Source organism: Asparagus officinalis, unplaced genomic scaffold (genome assembly GCF_001876935.1).
Source record: "Asparagus officinalis unplaced genomic scaffold, Aspof.V1 AsparagusV1_Un1005, whole genome shotgun sequence".
Classification (NCBI taxonomy): Eukaryota; Viridiplantae; Streptophyta; class Magnoliopsida; order Asparagales; family Asparagaceae; genus Asparagus; species Asparagus officinalis.
This window is the reverse complement of record NW_017973264.1, coordinates 1-18,860: the sequence shown is the minus strand read 5'-3', so window position 1 is coordinate 18,860 and position 18,860 is coordinate 1. Positions and strand designations below refer to the sequence as shown.

At 43.8% G+C, this 18,860-nt stretch overlaps 1 protein-coding gene across 1 annotated transcript; it reads left to right on the top strand.

The window, feature by feature from the left end:
* Positions 1-4,306: 4,306 nt before the first annotated feature.
* LOC109828314 lies at positions 4,307-11,941 on the top strand. The gene is made up of 6 exons (XM_020395338.1): positions 4,307-4,444; positions 5,365-6,390; positions 6,488-7,452; positions 8,044-9,184; positions 11,629-11,760; positions 11,882-11,941. Exons 1-6 carry the CDS (start codon positions 4,307-4,309, stop codon positions 11,939-11,941), a joined length of 3,462 nt encoding a protein of 1,153 aa, XP_020250927.1.
* The last annotated feature ends 6,919 nt before the right edge of the window (positions 11,942-18,860 follow it).

The window sequence follows — 18,860 nt, the reverse complement described above, 5'->3', positions numbered from 1 at the left end:
TTACCTGAATCGCCAGTCTCTTTTCCATCTCCGATCTCCTCCTCTTCGTCCGAAGGGATAGAGATCACTCTCTCAGTTGCACCTGCTCAGATTAAACACTAATGTCAGATGATACAAGATCCGGCTTTGTGCTCGAGAATACTAAAAATCATTACCTCCGAGTGCGGGCGTAGGGGTCGTTGAGACCCCCGCCTGTGGTCCCACGCCAGGTGGAGGGGGAGTATCCTTCGAAGTCGCCGGAGCCGCCTTCGATGCGGCAGGAGAGGTAGACCAAGCAGCTCCAGCCCCAGAGGCATCGTCATCCTGACCCTCCGCCGCTCTAGCGGCCTCCATAGTTTCCTCGCGACGGGTCTTCTTAGCCGCTTCCACTCTGGAACCCTCCGCCATCATCTCCCGCTGCCGCTTGGAGAGCAGCGAACTACTCGGAGATAGAAGCGGCGTTCCATCCGACCGCTATCACGGCTCCGGGCTCGCTCCAGCGCTCTCGCCCGCCCAGGACTAACTCCTCAGAATTCTAGCCCTCACGCCTGAGGTCCAAACGAAAGACCACAGAGACAGGAGCTCGGGTCTCAGCACGCTCAGATTCGTCTAGACCCGCCGTCCGCCGCCCTCAACCGTCGTCAGCTGGGTCCTCCAAGAAGCCACTGCCTTTTTTAAAAGCAGCTTGTTGGCGACCCCTTCCGTCTCGAAGAACGGAGAGGCCTTACGGGGGACGCCTTGTTCCGCCAACACGAACCCTAGAACCAGAGCCCTCGGATTAGCGCTACCCCGCCCGATACCACGCAGTACAGGAGAGTGTGATCAAATTCACGCGTTCCTTCGGCGTAGCTCGAAGGCGGGCCTGGGTACCACCAGCATGGGCTCCAGAACGCACCGCAGCTCCATCCACTAGCCATTCCTTCGAATTGTGCAGATGCGCGCGAATTGGCGTTGCCCACGTACAATTGATCGATAACCCAACTGCGTGCGAACCGGGCAGGGGATAATACCACTCAAGATAGCACACGGAGCCTGTTCGTAGGATATGATACCCCGGCCGAATGTTCACCAACTAGCGGAAGGCGCCACGAGAGAGAACTGTGTGATGATCCGCTGTCGGCGCATCTCTAAAAGACTCCCCGTATCCTCCTCCACTGAAAAGGGGAAAGAAATGGCGGAAGTTGTAGTGGACGAAATGGGAAAGCATCTTCCGCTCGTCGGGAATGTCCTTACACTTCCAAGAGCACTTCCCCAAGCGCTCAATGAACGGAACAAACCTGTCTCCCTGAAGAGTCGCAGGGGCGCTCATCAAACATTCGCAATGGCAGACGAACCATGCCATCAAATAAGTATACGGCAGTCCCACTCTGGGATTAGGGGTCCTGATGACTTCCCCTTCCCCTTCGTCGATAGCCGACACACGGCAGAATTAGGCCGTCAGGGTACGGAGCCCCCGGTGGATACACGCTATTGTCGCCGATACCAAGGAATAAGACTTCCCATGGGCTAGGCAAACCGCCGGATACACAACTTCCACAGGAAGAGCCTCAAAAGAGTGAGTGGGGATTACGCACCTCTTCAACCACAACATGAGATACCCTGCAAGCAAGGCCTTCCCAGATATAGGAGACTTGGCCTGGTGGTGGGATTTGAATCCGCCCTCGTCACGCTCAAGAACTACTGTGGCTTCCTCTTCGGCCATCCGCCTTTCCACTTCAGCCTGGTCGTACCCGCCTAGAGGAAGAGCAGGGTTCCCCTTGACATCGCTCCCCGGGAATAGGTAGTTAGCCCAATTCTTGTGACTGATCCCCGGAGTCCTCTTCTTCTTCCCCTTGTGATCCGTAGCCCCTAAGGTGCTGAGGAAGATGTGGTAATGACAGAGCAACTCCCACAGAGTTTCCACTACCAAAGGGGAACAGTCGAAAAGCTGGTCGATCTCCTCCTGGCTTGGGACGTACTCTTCGTAGGGGAACTCTCCCAGAGGCAGCCCTGACACGTCATACATCTCATGGTGGGTTATGCCAAGTTCGCCGTTGGGGGTGAAGAATGTGCCGCTCTCCGCACAGTACAGTTCCAAGATACTGTGGAACTGGGAAGCATTGATCCTCAAACCATGTCGAGTGGCCCGAATGGCCACATACAGCTCCGAATTCTTAAGATCAGAATTCTCAGCCAGGACATAGTCGGTGATCTTGGACCACCAAGTGTCGCTACCGGGCGCAGAATATACCCATCCAGGAGCTCTGAAGTCTTTTGGGGGGAATCTCCCTCCAACTCGGAAGAAGCGATGACGGAAAGTCTCCGCGACCGCCGTCGTCTCTCCTACCGGCGGCTCATTGGACAGTAGGCCAGGGCGCAGACCCGTCACGTGCTTGCAAGAACTCTCCATGCCCTCCATACCCAGCCGTAGAACCCGTGAAGACGCCGCAAGTCACCCCATCTTGAGTGGGGGTCAAGTCCCAATTCATCGTCCTCGAGACCACGAAGGAACGCATCTCGACGATGGAGAATCCCCTCGGCATGTTAGGGAGATAATAAGGGACCCCGTCCATTTCACAGAGCCACCTTCTCTCCTTGATCAACAAGGCGGAAGGATCAGTCACGACGTCGCCGAACAAAAACTGGGGCTTCTGTAACTCTGTCCTGGCCTCGTTTGTCAACACCGCATCGGTGGTCAGCTCACGCAGCATCAGGTGGTGCCCGTCAGTGACTCTCCTTACCAAGCCATCCGGCCTATCAGCAGAGAACACAGTCACCGGATTCAAGGAGGGAAATCGGGGAGGCGCCGTATAGCCTGTGCCCCCGGCGAGACCGATGGCCGCGCCCTTCGGAAGGGCTTCACCAGAAAAGATCACTGCAAGAAAGGACCAAAGAGTCAAGATGGGATCCGCCCTAAGGGCAGATCCGCCAATCAAGCAAAGACGGGCGAATCCGCCTATCAAAAGCGAGTCTCGCTCAACTAAGAGCAGGATCCGCCCGCGAAAACGATATTCTCCTTTATCAGAGGAAAAGTCAAACTCGCCTATCAAGAAACGAGTTCGCCTTCGCTTAGTGAAGGTCAACTTCACCTATGGAGGCGGAAATCACCCTCTATGAGTCAGTACAAAATCCGCCCAAAAAGGGGGGCGATTTTGCCCTAAATCAGAGAAACTACCAAAAGACAACTGAATCCAGGGAGGACAAGCAATGCTCATTCTCCCCTACCCGACGCCTGTGACCGACACAAAGTCATCAGACAAATCTATCGACTTACCCAAGGGTGTCTCAGGTATGCGGGCGGGCGCACCAGCAGAAAGACGGTCGAAATAGCGCCCGGGACCTCCTCCTTTCGCGACACACTTCTTGGATTTCGGCGCCATTGAGGGGATTAAGCGGGAACTCTCTCTCTTTAGGAAATTTTCAGGATTCTGGAGCACGGTAACTCTCAAAGAAAGGGAACGGCCTATTTAACGGAGGAGTGGCCAACGTGGCCACGATCGCCCTCAAAAAGCGAAATACTGGCGGACGAGAAACGTGACCACGATCGAAATTAACGATCCAGATTGCCCCCTGACATTTCGAAGTGCCACATCGAGGCGGGAAACGGGTCGGGCGAAAAACCCCAAATCTGAACGAAAATCGACGGTTGTATCTGACGGTTGGGTTCGAAAACCACGGCCACGATTCAAACGGAGAACACGAAGCTTGCGTCAGAACGCGATGTGACAGAACCACGCCGTTTTAGCTGGAAAGCAGGAAGTCCACTAGCGGACGCGTGGCTCACCCACACCAAACCGAGTTCGCCCGAAAAGAAAGGTCTCGCCTACGAGAATTCGACCCAAATCCGCAAGTCGAGCGGAATTTCGCCTCCAAAACCGAACTTTGCCTGAACGGATTATTCGCTCCTGGAGATAAACGACAAGTAACACGACTTGTCCCAAACTTTGAAACGCCAAAAAGATTATCTCGCTTAAAACCACGCCTCAAACGGCTGAGGTTGAGAGTAGAAATCTTAGCATCAAGCCTGAGAGAAACTACTCGACAACTCATCATACTGAGGGGAATAGTATGGCTAGCCCGATTCAAACGATGATCGGTAAAGGCACATCAAACCCGTTGATAGCTGAGGGTTTGCTAAAAATCCTAAAAGAAACCAAGCGCGCGTACTTCGTGAAAGACTTCTTCATTCAAAGTATTCCAGACCACACACAAGCCGGTTTAGGTCTGAAAACTTTGAAGGGGGTCTTGTAGACGGTAAAAAAATACCTCCGTGAGCTTGCAGGAAATTCACCCGAATGATCAACTCGCCTGTATGAGCCAGAATCAACTGGGATAGCGGAATTTCGCCATGGACACAACTCGCCTGCCCGAGTCCAAGGTCGAATCCGCCCGCAAACCCCAAGGCCGCCAATACGGCCAGACATCTGTTACCCCACGTGCTGCGATGGGCTTTCCCTCCTCTCTCGACCCAAAGAGAGAGGACACAGTACTCCAAGACCATCGAGCGGCCGCTCACAGTGCGAAGGACTGGACAGGTGTCGAGTCGACCTGAGCATTCATAAATGCATCTCACCTTGGCTGACTGAGTTAGGAGACGAATCCGCCAGCATTCGGCGAGCTGTCCAAACCCACTCGAGTGCCAGGAACATGCTTTCCCGCCTCTCTTGACCTGAAGAGAGAAGGCACGGCACTCCAGGCCCGCCGAACAGCCGCCCACAGTACAACTGAGCAGACAGATGTCAAAACAGCCTGCATTCTCATAAATGCGACTCACCTCAGCTGTCCAAACAACGGGCAAGAGCCGCCGGCGCTCGGTGGTTGGTCAGATCCACGCAAGCATCCGACAGCCGTTGTCACGCATATGAGGAGGGGCTTTCCCACTCCTACGTGAGGTGATGCAGAGCACAGCTCTTCGAATGACCACTAGTGGTACGAATGGGCAATAGGATAGCTCCGAACAATGTATGGTCACATCCCATAATTCAAGGAGCAGTCAAGCAGTCCTTCTTCCATTTAAAAGCCTCTTCCAGCAAGCTTTGAGAGAGGTCAAAAAACTTGGAGAAAAGCAGTTGAGACCAAGCTGTTCGCATAATCCTTGCATTACAGCACCACTGCCTGGTTCTGAGCCCTGATCGCTGGCGAACCAAGCAGACCCGAACTCCATCGACTTGAGCTTCTACTGTGTACTGAAGCTCTCCAGCAACCTCGATCGAACGGTCAAAGGGAAGCAGACTCGACATAAGCATCAAGCGAAGCGTCCTATTGCCACCTAAAGACCCCACACAAAACAAAGAGGGCATTCCCTCTGCTTCTGTTGTAAACATTTGATTATTAGTTTGTAATAAGCTTTCTTATCAATACAAACGAAACTCCCTGTTTTCGGGAAATCAAATTTACACCCTACAGTCTACTTCAATTTCATGTGAGATATGTGGCTATGTGGGTCATTCTGCACTTCAATGTCAATTAGGAAACCCCCCATCCATTGATACTTCTGGTAATGAGAAAGTTAGCTATGTTAATAACTTTAATCAGAAGGGAGACCCATTCTCCAATACTTATAATCCGGGGTGGAGGAATCATCCTAATTTTTCTTATAGAAACCCACCTGGAAATCCCATGCCTGCATCTAATTTTGGTCCACCTGGTTTTCGTGCTCATCAATCTAATTTCCCTTCTCAAAAGTCAAATTTGGAAAATATGATGGAGAAGTTTGTGACGACTCAATCAAAATTGAATGAAGAGTTTAAGCAGCAACAACAAACCACGAATGAGGTGGTAAAACAATTGGCCTCTAAGATGGATTCCCTAGCTACGCATAACAAGATGTTAGAGACACAAATCACCCAATTGGCACAAAATGTTAGCTCTTCCTCTAGGCCTTCAGGCATGCTACCTGGACAACTTGAGACAAATCCCAGGAGTCATGTGAATGCTATAACTCTAAGAAGTGGAAAACAATATGAGGGATCCAAGATGAAGGAAAATGATGGGGTGGATGGTCATCATGAAGAAAAAAATGAAAACGTGATAGATGTGGATAATGAGACCCAAACGCAAGAAGAAGAAAAAGTTGAAAAATATGTGGCCCCCGCTCCTTACAAGCCTCCTCTACCCTTTCCACAAAGGTTAGCTAAGGCTAAGTTAGAAAAGCAATTCGGAAAATTTTTGGAGATTTTGAAAAAGTTGCACATCAATATCCCGTTCACTGAAGCTATTTCTCAAATGCCTTCTTATGCTAAGTTCTTGAAAGAGATCCTATCTAACAAATGGAAATTGGAAGAATACGAGACTGTGGCCCTTACTGAGGAGTGTAGTGCTATCATCCAGAATAAGCTGCCTCCTAAGCTTAAGGATCCAGGTTCATTTTCTATTCCTTGTGTTATTAGTAATGTCTCTATTAACCGTGCTTTGTGTAATTTAGGTGCAAGCGTAAGTTTGATGCCGATGTCTATTTGTAATTTAGGTCCAATTGGCGGATCGATCGGTAAAATATCCGGTAGGTATACTTGAAGATGTACCTATCCAGGTCGGTAAGTTCTCTATCCCGATTGACTTCGTTATTTTAGAAATAGAAGAAGATTCTAACATTCCAATTATATTAGGAAGACCCTTCCTTGCTACTGCAGGTGCTATAATCGATGTTAAAAATGGAAGGCTCTCTCTAAATATTGGAGGGGAGACGGTAGAATTTGATTTAAGCAATACTATGAAACTCCCTCTAACTGATACAATTTGTTACAGGGTCGACGTCATTGACAAGTGTACACATGAGCAAATTTCAAATAATAACTCAGCTGATCCACTTGAGAAATGTTTGGTAAGTGATGGTTCAATAAATGATGAAGACCCCGAGGTAGCCGCGTATGCTCAATCTTTAGAATCAACATCAACTGCTCCACTTCGAAATGCAAAGCTTGAAAGATTGATGCTAGAGCCAAAAGGTTCTATTTGTGAAGAGGATAATGCACCAAAGGTAGAATTAAAACCCCTCCCTTCCTCTTTAAGGTATGAATTTCTTGGCCCTGATTTTACTTATCCTGTGATTGTGAATGCATGTCTGAATGAAAATGAAACTGATAAGTTGCTTAGAACACTTAGGATGCATCGCAAGGTCATAGGATACACCATGAACGACATTAAGGGAATTAATCCATCAATTTGCATGCATAGAATTCTCTTGGAAGATGATCATAAACCCTCTATAGAACACCAACGTAGATTAAATCCTAACATGAAAGAAGTGGTTAAAAAGGAAGTGCTTAAGCTACTAGATTCTGGGGTAATCTATCCTATTTCTGATAGTGAATGGGTTAGCCCGGTTCATGTGGTTCCTAAAAAGGGAGGTGTGACCGTAGTTAAGAATGCAAATAACGAACTTATCCCTACTAGGACGGTTACGGGTTGGAGGATGTGTATTGATTATAGGAAATTGAACAAGGCAACCCGAAAAGATCATTTTCCACTTCCCTTTATAGACCAGATGTTGGAAAGGTTGGCTAGGCATTCATATTTTTGTTATTTAGATGGCTATTCGGGATTTTTCCAAATTCCTATCCATCCTAGTGACCAGGAAAAGACCACTTTTACCTGTCCCTATGGGACCTTTGCTTATAGGCGCATGCCTTTTGGTCTTTGCAATGCCCCCGCCACTTTTCAACGATGTATGATGGCCATTTTCTTTCATTTTATAGAGGATATTATGGACATGTTTATGGATGACTTCTCCGTGTATGGAACTACTTTTGATGGTTGTTTATCTAACTTGTCTCGAGTTTTGCAGCGTTGCGAATAAGTTAATTTAGTCCTAAACTGGGAGAAATGCCACTTTATTGTAAGGGATGGAATAGTTTTAGGGCACAAGGTGTCTGAGTGCGGAATTGAGGTTGATCGATCAAAAGTGGAAGTCATTGAAAAATTGCCTCCACCAACGTCGGTTAGGGGAGTAAGAAGTTTCTTGGGACATGCCGGTTTCTATCGGCGTTTCATCAAAGATTTCTCAAAAATTTCAAAACCCTTAACTAACCTTCTTCTTAAAGATGCTACCTTTGATTTCACTGATGAATGTCTTGATGCTTTTTGCAGGTTGAAAGAAGCATTGATAACAGCTCCTATTATGCAACCGCCGGACTGGAATCTCCCATTTGAAGTCATGACTGATGCAAGTGATTATGCGGTTGGTGCTGTGTTGGGCCAAAGGAAGAACAAGATAGTTCATGCAATTTATTATGCTAGTCGCACTCTTGATGAAGCCCAAGTTAACTACGCTACCACTGAAAAGGAGCTATTAGCAGTTGTATTCGCCTTTGACAAGTTCAGGTCTTACTTAGTGGGGTCCAAAGTCATCGTTTATACCGACCACTCCGCCATCAAATATCTTTTGAGCAAGCAAGATGCCAAGCCTAGGTTGATCCGATGGATACTACTTTTGCAAGAATTTGACCTAGAGATCAAGGACAAGAAAGGGACGGAAAATTTGGTGGCAGACCATTTGTCGAGGATGAAGCAAGAATCACATGATAAGGAGGAGGATGAACTACCGATCGATGACTCTTTCCCAGATGATCAGTTGTTAGCCATTGAAAGATTGGATGCACCATGGTATGCGGACTTCGTCAATTACATAGTGTGTGGAGTCTTGCCTCCGGATCTGAGCTATCAACAGAAGAAGAAGTTCTTTGCTGACTTGAAGTATTATTTTTGGGATGAACCATTTCTATACAAACGGTGTGTTGATGGGATGTTCAGAAGGTGTATTCCTGAAGATGAGGTTGCCAGTATTCTCCATCATTGCCACTCATCTTCCTACGGAGGACATGCAAGCACTTCAAAGACAGTTGCAAAAGTTCTACAATCAGGTTTCTATTGGCCGAGTCTTTTCCGGGATGCAAGACAGTTTGTGATATCTTGTGATAGTTGTCAGAGGACCGGGAATATTTCGGAGCGACATGAGATGCCTTTACACTCCATCTTGGAAATTGAGGTCTTTGATGTGTGGGTGATAGATTTCATAGGACCGTTCCCGTCATCATGTAACAACAAGTTCATCTTAGTGGCGGTGGACTACGTCTCCAAATGGGTAGAAACGATAGCATCCCCCACCAACGATGCTAAAGTTGTTGTGAAACTATTCAAGAACGTTATTTTTCCAAGATCCAACGATGCTAAAGTTGTTGTGAAACTATTCAAGAACGTTATTTTTCCAAGATTTAGGGTGCCACGGACGGTAATCAGTGATGGAGGTTCACACTTCATTGAAAGAAAATTCGAAGCTCTCTTACGATAATATGGGGTCACTCATAAGGTTGCCACGCCATACCATCCTCAAACTAGCGGTCAAGTGGAGGTTTCGAATCGAGAAATCAAGAGTATCTTGGAGAAAACAGTTAATTGTTCGAGAAAGGACTGGTCTATGAAACTCACGGATGCCTTATGGGCCTATCGAACTGCCTACAAAACACCCATAGGTATGACACCATTCAAATTGGTATATGGCAAATCGTGTCATCTCCCAGTTGAGTTAGAGCATAAGGCGTATTGGGCTATCAAGTTGCTAAATTTCGATATGAAGGCCGTAGGTGAGAAAAGAAAGCTTCAACTTCATGAGCTAGATGAGCTACGATTAGATTCCTATGAGAATGCTTGCATTTATAAAGAAAAGACTAAACGATGGCACGATAAGAATATCCTTCGAAGAGAGTTTAATCAAGGAGATATGGTATTACTTTTCAACTCTCGTTTGAAGCTTTTTCCGGGCAAGCTCAAGTCTAGGTGGTCCGGACCGTTTCAAATCCGCGAGGTTTTTCCTAGTGGAGTTGTTGAAGTCTGGAGTGAAACAACGGGATCTTTCAAGGTGAATGGGCAACGATTGAAGCACTACATTGTAGGGGAACAACACGAGAAAGGGGTCACTTATACCCTTTCCGATCCCCCTTCGTCGGATAATTAAGCGCAAAAAGGGGTCGAGCTCAAGACCATAAACGAGCGCTTCTTGGGAGGCAACCCAAGTTTTCATCCATTTTATTTATCTTATTTTATTTTATTTTATTTAGGCAATTGGATCGGCATAAATTTAACTTATAATATTTTTGATCATGTAGTTGTGAAGAAATGAAGACATTAAAAAAAAACTACAGAAAAAGGAGTTAAAGATGGAGTGGCAGAGCCTACCACACCCCGGGATGGTGTAGACCACACCCACGGTGTACAGTAAAAAAAAAATTCAGAGCCTACCACACCCAGGGGTGGTGTAGACCACACCCACGGTCCACAGGAAAACAAATTCCAGACTCTCCCACACCCATCTCCCACACCCGTGGGTCGCTGGTTTAAAAAAAAAGAAAAGAAATAAAACCGAAAATAAAACCCCTCTTCAACCCAGCAACCACACCCCTCTTTCCCCTTCACCATCATCTCCGACCACCGACCGCATCCACCTCCTCAGCAATCACCTCTCACCGCCGAGATCCACCCAACTTCGCCGTCATCTCCGACCGCCGCTCACCACGAACACCGCCGACCAGACCGCAAATCACCCCATTCCCTCTCTCCGATCACATGGCCGGCGTCTCTCTATCCTTTTCCGATCATCCCCAACAGCCGCCGTTCCTTCACCATCTCCGATTAGCAACCAACCACCACCCCCCTTCATCACTGCAGAAACCCCTCTTCGACCCCCAACAACCGACCAAAATCCCCCACCACTGTTTTGATTTTGCGGCACAACAGCCAGCGGTTGCCTTCAACATCTTCTGTCAACTGCATTTCGGAAGGCTACATGGGACCTAAGCGCGGACGGATTAGCCAGGGAGCCTCAAGTTCTAAGTCCCGACGACAAAAAGGTAACCCTTCCCCTCCCCAAAATCCTCATGATATAGAATTTGTCAATGAACAACAACAAAATAGGTATAATACACTGGTTAAGCGGGGAATTTTGAGTACCCGCTATTTGGATGAGAATTGTTTGCGTAAGTTAGGGCTGTGGGATGATGTTTCATACCTCCTAAGACGGGTTGGTTGGTTAAATTTTGTTGAGGCTAAACACCACACGTATGAGCGTATTACTCTCGAATTTTTGAGCTCTCTTGATGCTGTTTTATTTAATGGTGAGGGTGTAAAGGAAGGGAAAATCACTTTCAGGCTATTTAACCAGTCTCACACACTTACATTAGCACAATTAAATCAGATATTTGGTTTTCCGGAGGGTGGGGCTAGAATTGTTCCCAAAAACTTTAACTTGACCCCATTTTGGACTTCAATCGCACGCTCTACCACTCAAAGACCTTATGATCCCTCCTTGTCACGAGCCTCTGCTGTTTATAACCCATGCTTTAGATATTTACAGAGGTTCATGGCTTTTACCATTTTCGGTCGAGGCGAGAGTGATGGAATCATGTGTCAGAGAGAACTTTACTTTTCATGTGCCATGGTTGAAGGACATAAGATTGACACAGGAGCTTTTATGATTCATCATATGTGTCGTGCAGCGAGAGCAACGAGCGGAAAAATTGTTTTTGGGGCTTGATTACCACTTTAGCTTACGGGATAGGTTTAGGAGAATTTGTAGATGGACTTCATCCATTAAGCCCTAGTGCGTCCATTAACCTCGATGCTTGTCTACATATGAAATTGATTAGTAATAAGGGCAATATATTATGGTTATGTTTTCAGGATAATTATCTTTTCCCACTCCCTGATCCTGATCGCACGACCATCCATGTTCATGCCAATTGGTCCTACCTAACATCTGATTTTATGATTTGTGATGGTCATGAGGTTGTGCCAGCTGAGGATGCTGACACGGTACCCCCGATCCCTATTTAGGCTGAGCCTACCAGGGGAACTAACTCTTTCCATCACCCTGATTGGTCAGCGGAATTATCAGCTATCCATATTTCTCTTCCTTCTCTTACTAACCGTGTAGGTGCCATCGAGCAAGAGCAACAACGTCAAGGACAACTACTGGACTCTATACACTACATGATGCAGTCTTTTCACGAGCGACATGTCCGACAGGATGCCTCAGCGCCGCCTCCTTCTGACCAGCGAGTTGGTATGTCCTCTGCACCCTTGCACTAATTTTTATCTTATTACATTGAGGACAATGTAGATCTTAAGCTTGGGGTGTGGGTTGTTTATGCATTGATTGCTGTCGATAATTGCTTGTTTTTCTTTTATTTTAGTTCTTCTTTTGCTTTGTTCCAAAAAACAAAAACAAAAACAATTAGGGAAATGATCTCCTGATGATGACATGAATGCTTAACCTTTATCGATCATTGAACTAGATAGATGCTCATTAATTGGGACTTGACAACTTCTTATACCATCTTTCAACTGATTCTCAAAGGCTTTTGATTACAAGTTAACAATATGGGAGAACCAGACTTGAATGTTCTCTTGTCTTATAGGTTTTAGCGTTTATGTGGACTAGCATCATGACCATTACTCTATTGAGACAAGAGGGGAATTAAATTTGGTAGACAAATAAAACCCGTGAGATTTTGAGCCTGAAATTGGATGCATTACATATCCAATCATTATTTTCTTTTCTTGTGTGATATTCTCCAATGGTGTAGGATACTAGAACTTGCATTGAATCTCTTCAAGGCCACATATAACTTTTGTATGCATAAAAGGTGATTGAGGTACATTTTTGTTTATAGTCCACATTTGCCAAATAGCCTACCATGCACTATTGTTCCCTTTGATTAGCCCCCTTGAGCTTATAAGCCTAATTTTTGTTGATTAAACCCACATATGTAACATTCAAAACCCGATTTTATTCCTTACCCATTGCCTAAGCTAGTGGAGCACATTTTATGATACAATGGGTTATGTGAGTAATGTGGTGTAAGCTTGGGGGTGTGAAAGTAGGCGTTTGCTTCCCTTTTCATAATTCTTTCGGAAAAAAAAACTAATTCGAAAAAAAAAGATGAATAAAGTGTCATCTTTATGGTGTATGTAATTGCGGGTGTCGAAAGAATTTATTATGGCATACTAAAATGAGTAGTTGGAAGAAGTTCTTTAATAGATGATGGAGTTTGTGTAGATGTCATTGATCTTACTTTGAGATATAATCTTTTGCAATCATAGCTCCACTAGTGATAGGTTTTCAACCAATTCCAAATATCTATCCTACCCTTTTGACCCTAGCCCCATTACAACCAAATAAAAGACCTCATGATTTTGTTGCATACCTTAGTTTTAAAAGTGGTGGAGAATTGAGATGAAATGCAAGCTTATGGATTGAATACATCCATCCGGAAGAATTTTGAGTGATACAATCCCATCCTTCAACACATGAGAGATTGAGAGTCCACTTATCCTAAAGTGAGGTTTACCAATTTAACTACCTGAAGGTCTCAATTTTTGTACTTTGGGATTGAAGCTAGTTACATGAATTTCTTTTTTCTACTTTGACTTGAGAATTAGATAGGATGGCTATCCTTGACTTGTGACGCTTGTGATCGTAAATAAATTTTGAAATGTTATTTTGTTGAGAGTTTTGGAAATTAATTTGTTAAGTCCCGATGAAAAGTATTTGTTTTGTGATATGTTTGATATTGGTTAAAGGATTGATGAGGGGGTGATCCCTACTCTATTTGGCTTTCACTCCTCCTAATTTTTATTATTTATTTGCTTGAGGACAAGCAAAAGTCTAAGCTTAGGGGAGTTGAAAAACACGTAAAATATGCATTATCTTAGTGTGTTTCAAGCATGATTTACGAGCGTTTGATGCATATTTCATGTTTAGATCGAGGATACTGCTGTTGTTTTTGTTCTTATATGTAGGTATTGGCTCAAGATTGAAATATTTGATGATCGTTGGAAGTTTTACAAGAATTTGAAGCAACAACAAGATTTTGAAGGCATGGTTCGTGAAGAAAATGGATGCATGAGTATAAAGAACTGAAATTTTGACCATGATGCAATTTGAAACAAGAAATACTCAAAAGATAAAAGTTGTAGATCTCTTCAACAAGATTCCAATTCAACTTGAATCACCTCATTCTGAGGTCGGACGCAAAAGTTATAGCCAAAATACCGAAGACTGTACAGACAAGCACGAAATCAGCAAAACAGCCCCTACCACACCCTGGTGTGGTGCAGACCACACCTGTGGCACGGGAGTTAGTTATTTTCCAGATTTTTGGGAACATATAAATAGATATTTTGACTTAGGGTTTTGGATATCTTTTGTTATGTTCTTTTAGCCATCAACTAGCAACTATTCTAGGGTTCAAGTATTGAAGGAAGACGTTAATCACTTGTAGAAGATTGGATTGCAAGTTCTTATTTTGAAGATTTCAATTGAAAGATGGGTTAATTCTTTCCTCTCTTTGATTTATTTCTTCTTATGATTGATTTGCATAATTATTTGATGTCTTCTCTTATTCCAATCATGTGTGAGTAGATTTCTTGTCTAGGATTGGGAAAGAACCCAACTTTTTGGTGATTGATGATGAATTGATATAGGTTCCTGGTGAAAGTTTAAATCTTTGAACTTGATTTCTAGTGTTTTAATTTTATTGATTCGCTTGATCACCGTATTAGCAATCATAGGTAATTAATTGAAGGACTGAAAGGTGAAGATTAATACCGAATCTCTAGAAATTAGTGAAGATTAATACCGGATCTCTAGAAATTAAGCAGGGAGCTCGAACCACGAAAGTAGGCTAGATTCCTTGGGGATTTGATTTGGGTTAGCATAAAGCTTAATGGGTTTAACTTAATCTTAATTCCACGAAAGTAGGTTAATTGAGATTAATTAGGCACGATCTTTAGACCTTGAGAGAGGCTTTAGATTAATTTAGGCTAATTCACCATTTCTACATTAAACCAACACCAAGAATTGAAATAATTCATCATTGAACACCTAAGTTGTGGTAATAACCCAATCCTAGTCCTTCATTATATTGAATTCCATCCGATTAGCTGTTTATTTTAGTTCTTTTATTTAATCTCTTCTAATTCACTCATTGATTTAGCTAGTTGAAAACGTGAAACTTGGTAGATAACCCCTAGTCCTTGTGGGATCGACCTTGATAGCTACAACGAGTCCGTGCGCTTGCGGATTTTGCCCATCAGTGTTAAGCGCTGACTTATCCCTACTTAGGCTTCGGAATAAAGTTCCACGTGCGTGTAAAGCACGAATTATGGTGTCAATGTTGGATTTGTAGGCTTTTGTCTTTTTTACGATCAAAGACTAACCGGCAACACGTGTTAAGCGCTGACTTATCCTTACTTAGGCTTCAGGATAAAGTTCCCAATGCGTGTAAGGCACGAATTATGGTGTTATTAATAACAACCTGCCACAATATCGAATATGTGGGCTTTTGTCCTTTTTACCGTTAAGGACTAACCGGCAACGCGTGTTAGGTACTGACTTATCCCTACTTAGGCTTCAGGATAAAATTTTCCAGATTTGGATTCTGGTATCTTCTTCAATCAGTAAAAGACTAAGTCGGTAACGCGTGTTAGGCGTTGACTTATCCTTTCTTAGGATTCGAGATAAAATTCCCCATACATGTAAGGCACGGATTATGAGAGTTATAATGTTGAAATATTATGTCTTCTCTTGGGGCAAAGATGAACCTGATGTGGGAGAGGAAGAATTTTATATTCTTCTCTTGGGGCAAAGATGAACCTGATGTGGGAGAGGAAGAATTTTATATTCTATCTCCTAAAGCTAAAGAGAAATAATTTTATATTCTATCTCCAGTTACCAATGGAAACTCAAAGTGGGATCTCCACTTCAAGAATCCGGGAAGGTGAAACTAAGAGTGGGATCTCCACTCCAAGAATCAAAAAGATTCGGATAATCCTAATTATCGAAAGGTTTGATTACCGAACTAAAGACGGGTTTCTCATTTATCGAGAGTAAAATATGGGTTTAGCTCTAACTATAGGAAGGTTTAACCAAGTGGGAGGTTTGAGATGACCCTAACTATAGGAAGGTTTGATAGCTCGATTTAAAAGTGGACCTCTTATTCATGGAAGGAATCAAGAGGAGATTTTGGTTGTGACCCTAACTGTAAAAAGGTTTGACCAAATGGAGGGTTTGAGACGATTCTAACTGTTTAAAGGTTTGATCATTTAATTTGTGGACCTCTTGTTCATGGAAAGAATCGAGAGGGGATTTTGATTATGGTCCTAACTGCAATTAGGTTTGACCAGGTAGACAGTGAGAGTGGGAGTACAAATCATAGTGAGAGTGTTGACTTGTACCGATTACTTAGTGGGGGTTCTTAGTGTTAAGTGATAAGTACTTAACACGAAGGGGTTTGACAATTTGTGAAGGATTGACAGATCAAAATTCTAAGCATTATGTCCGGACTCTAATCATGGAAGTGTTGAGTGCACAGACATAGCGGGAGTTTGAGTGGATTAAACCAGAAAGAATTTTAGTGGACCCACCATCAATTAATTTGATTAGTGAGGGACTTTGTGGTGGAAGATTTTGAATCATCAAATATCAGTGGGAGTTTTTTTTGTGAGGGAAGATTGATCCAACGAAGTGATCAAATCTCGTCTTAGCAAAAGAGTGCTTGAAAGTTGGTGAAATTGATCCCGACAATTGAATGTGTTTCACTCTTGGAAGCATTCAGAGTCAAAGTGGGAGTTTCTTATTTATCACTTCTTTATAGTGATGGGGTTATCCTTAAGAATACACTATATAGCATTCTTCCGGGAACTTCCCGTTATATGAATCATCCACCCCCAGCTTCCTTTGTGAAACCGGGTCTAATATTATACATAGTTGGATGACAGGGTTATCCTTAAGATTACCAGGCATGACACTTTCCAAGAACTTCCCGTGAAAGAAAGGAAATTGTTTAGACTCATATACCTGTTGGAGTAATGATAAGCAGTTTATACTCGTATACTCTTCGGAGTGTTGGAAGGAGCAGTTTATACTCTTATACTTGTCGGAGTCTTCATTCAGCTTAATTTAGCGCTATAATGTCAGCTTCAACCAAGGTTTGGATGTTATTTTTGGGAACAAAGCAAGCCTTGGTAGGATAAAGGATCCTCCTATGGTACGCACAGTATTTTGGATTCGTAGTATTGTCAGCTTCCTCCTGATTTGTGATAGGTGGTAGCTTGATCTTGTTGTTCTCGAGGAGGGTTTCGATAATGGCTAGAACGTCTTTGTCCTTGAAGGAGTACTCTTTTTGGAGTCTCGAATCTGAAGTCTTTTGTTGTCTCTGGGATTGCTGTTGCGACGTCTGATTAGCATCAACAGCAGCTATAAGGGCCTTCCCTTTACCACGGAAGACGAAGCTTGAATTTGGAGGGTTAGCCATCGGTTGGCTTCTCTCGGCTTTCTTCTTTCTGAGGAAGCATTTGGCTTGCTCTTCGTGTACTTTTAACTCTTTCCAGGTGTTGGACGGTGCAACTCCCATAACTTCCAACACGTCCAAAGAGATGTTATTATGATAAGTTTGGAGGATGAAGTCCTTTATGATCGGATCTCGACAGTTCATCGCCTTATTTCGGAAGCGCTTGACGAAGTCGTCGACCATCTCGTCATCTTCCTGTTTCTCATCGAAGAGTGTCCTAATTAACACCTCAGCATCATAATCAAAGAAGTGAGCAAGGAATGAGCTTTCCATATCGTCCCAGCTGTTGTCGCTTCCAGGCTTGATACGGTGGTACCAATCAAAGGCATGCCCGTGGAAGGTGCTAACGAATGACTGAACCATCAAGACTTTATTACCGAAGATCATGCCCAAGTAGGACTTGAAGTAGATCAGATGCTGAGTAAGCGAGCCTTTCCCACCGAACGGCGTGAAGTTAATCAGGTTGAACTTCATCGGAAACGGGATCGACTCCCACTCTCTTGGGTAAGGACACAGAATACTGGTCTTCTTCACCTCTCGAGCAGACATCAGAGCGTTGATTTTACTCTCGAGGTCTTTCATATTCTCGTCCTCGTCTGTATCATGCTTTGGATGATTTCTAAGAGGTGCAACGCGACTTTATAAATGATATAAACGAGTCTTTTAATCTGTAAACACATATTGTGCAAATAGCCATAATTTCATTGATTTAAAATTGTTAAAAAGCATGATTTTGTTGAATCGTTTCAAGCACATACAAACATGAAACAAATATATGTGTATATATGTGACGCCCCCGGGTTCACACAAGGCTGCAGTCCAAGGTGAAACCAAGAATGTCAAACCTGCCATGCACCACACCGTGCAATAACATGTTTCACCATCACAATTACTACCTCTCTAGTAGAGTTAATAACAGGTGTAGGTACAAAAACAAGTAAAAGATAACACAAGAGTCAACTAATGAAATAATAGAGATCAGATTAATATTTCATCATCTAACATACTAAAATACAAGTCAATATCTGGAATGAATAAACTGGAACTCCTCAACAAGTCTCAAATACATAAAGTCTGAAAAGTCAATATCTGGAATGAATAAACTGGAACTCCTCAACAAGTCTCAAATACATAAAGTCTGAAAAAAGGAAAAATGGCACACATCCTTTACAACTTTTAGAAATAACTCTCATAATGTCTAAACAAAAGCCTACAGTGGAGCTTAAAAATAAAATATAACTATAATAGAATAACTAAAGCTAGAGTGCCTCGCCATCAACCTGCGACTCTCCAGGCTCCTGGCTCGTTACCTGAAAGGGGGAGGGACAACGTGCGTCAAAGCGCTAGCGAGCAACATCATAACCAACCCCAAGGGAAAAGGGCTCGTTGTATACAGAAAATACAGTTATAATATATATATAAAATCACAAATCTTACTTAGGTAATTACAACGTGATCATAAGTACATCGAGCGAAATAATCCAAACAAGGAAACCCTTATGTATATACCATGTAGCTCAGATTGTAAATACCTATGTATAAGAGGATTTTAGTATTTAG

Coding starts and splice junctions, on each gene's coding strand:
- LOC109828314 (XM_020395338.1), top strand. CDS start 4,307: ATGGACACAACTCGCCTGCCCGAGTCCAAGGTCGAATCCGCCCGCAAA. Junction 4,445..5,364: donor ACCCAAAGAGAGAGGACACA/GTACTCCAAGAC, acceptor TACACCCTACAG/TCTACTTCAATTTCATGTGA. Junction 9,185..11,628: donor GATTTAGGGTGCCACGGACG/GTAATCAGTGAT, acceptor TTATGTTTTCAG/GATAATTATCTTTTCCCACT.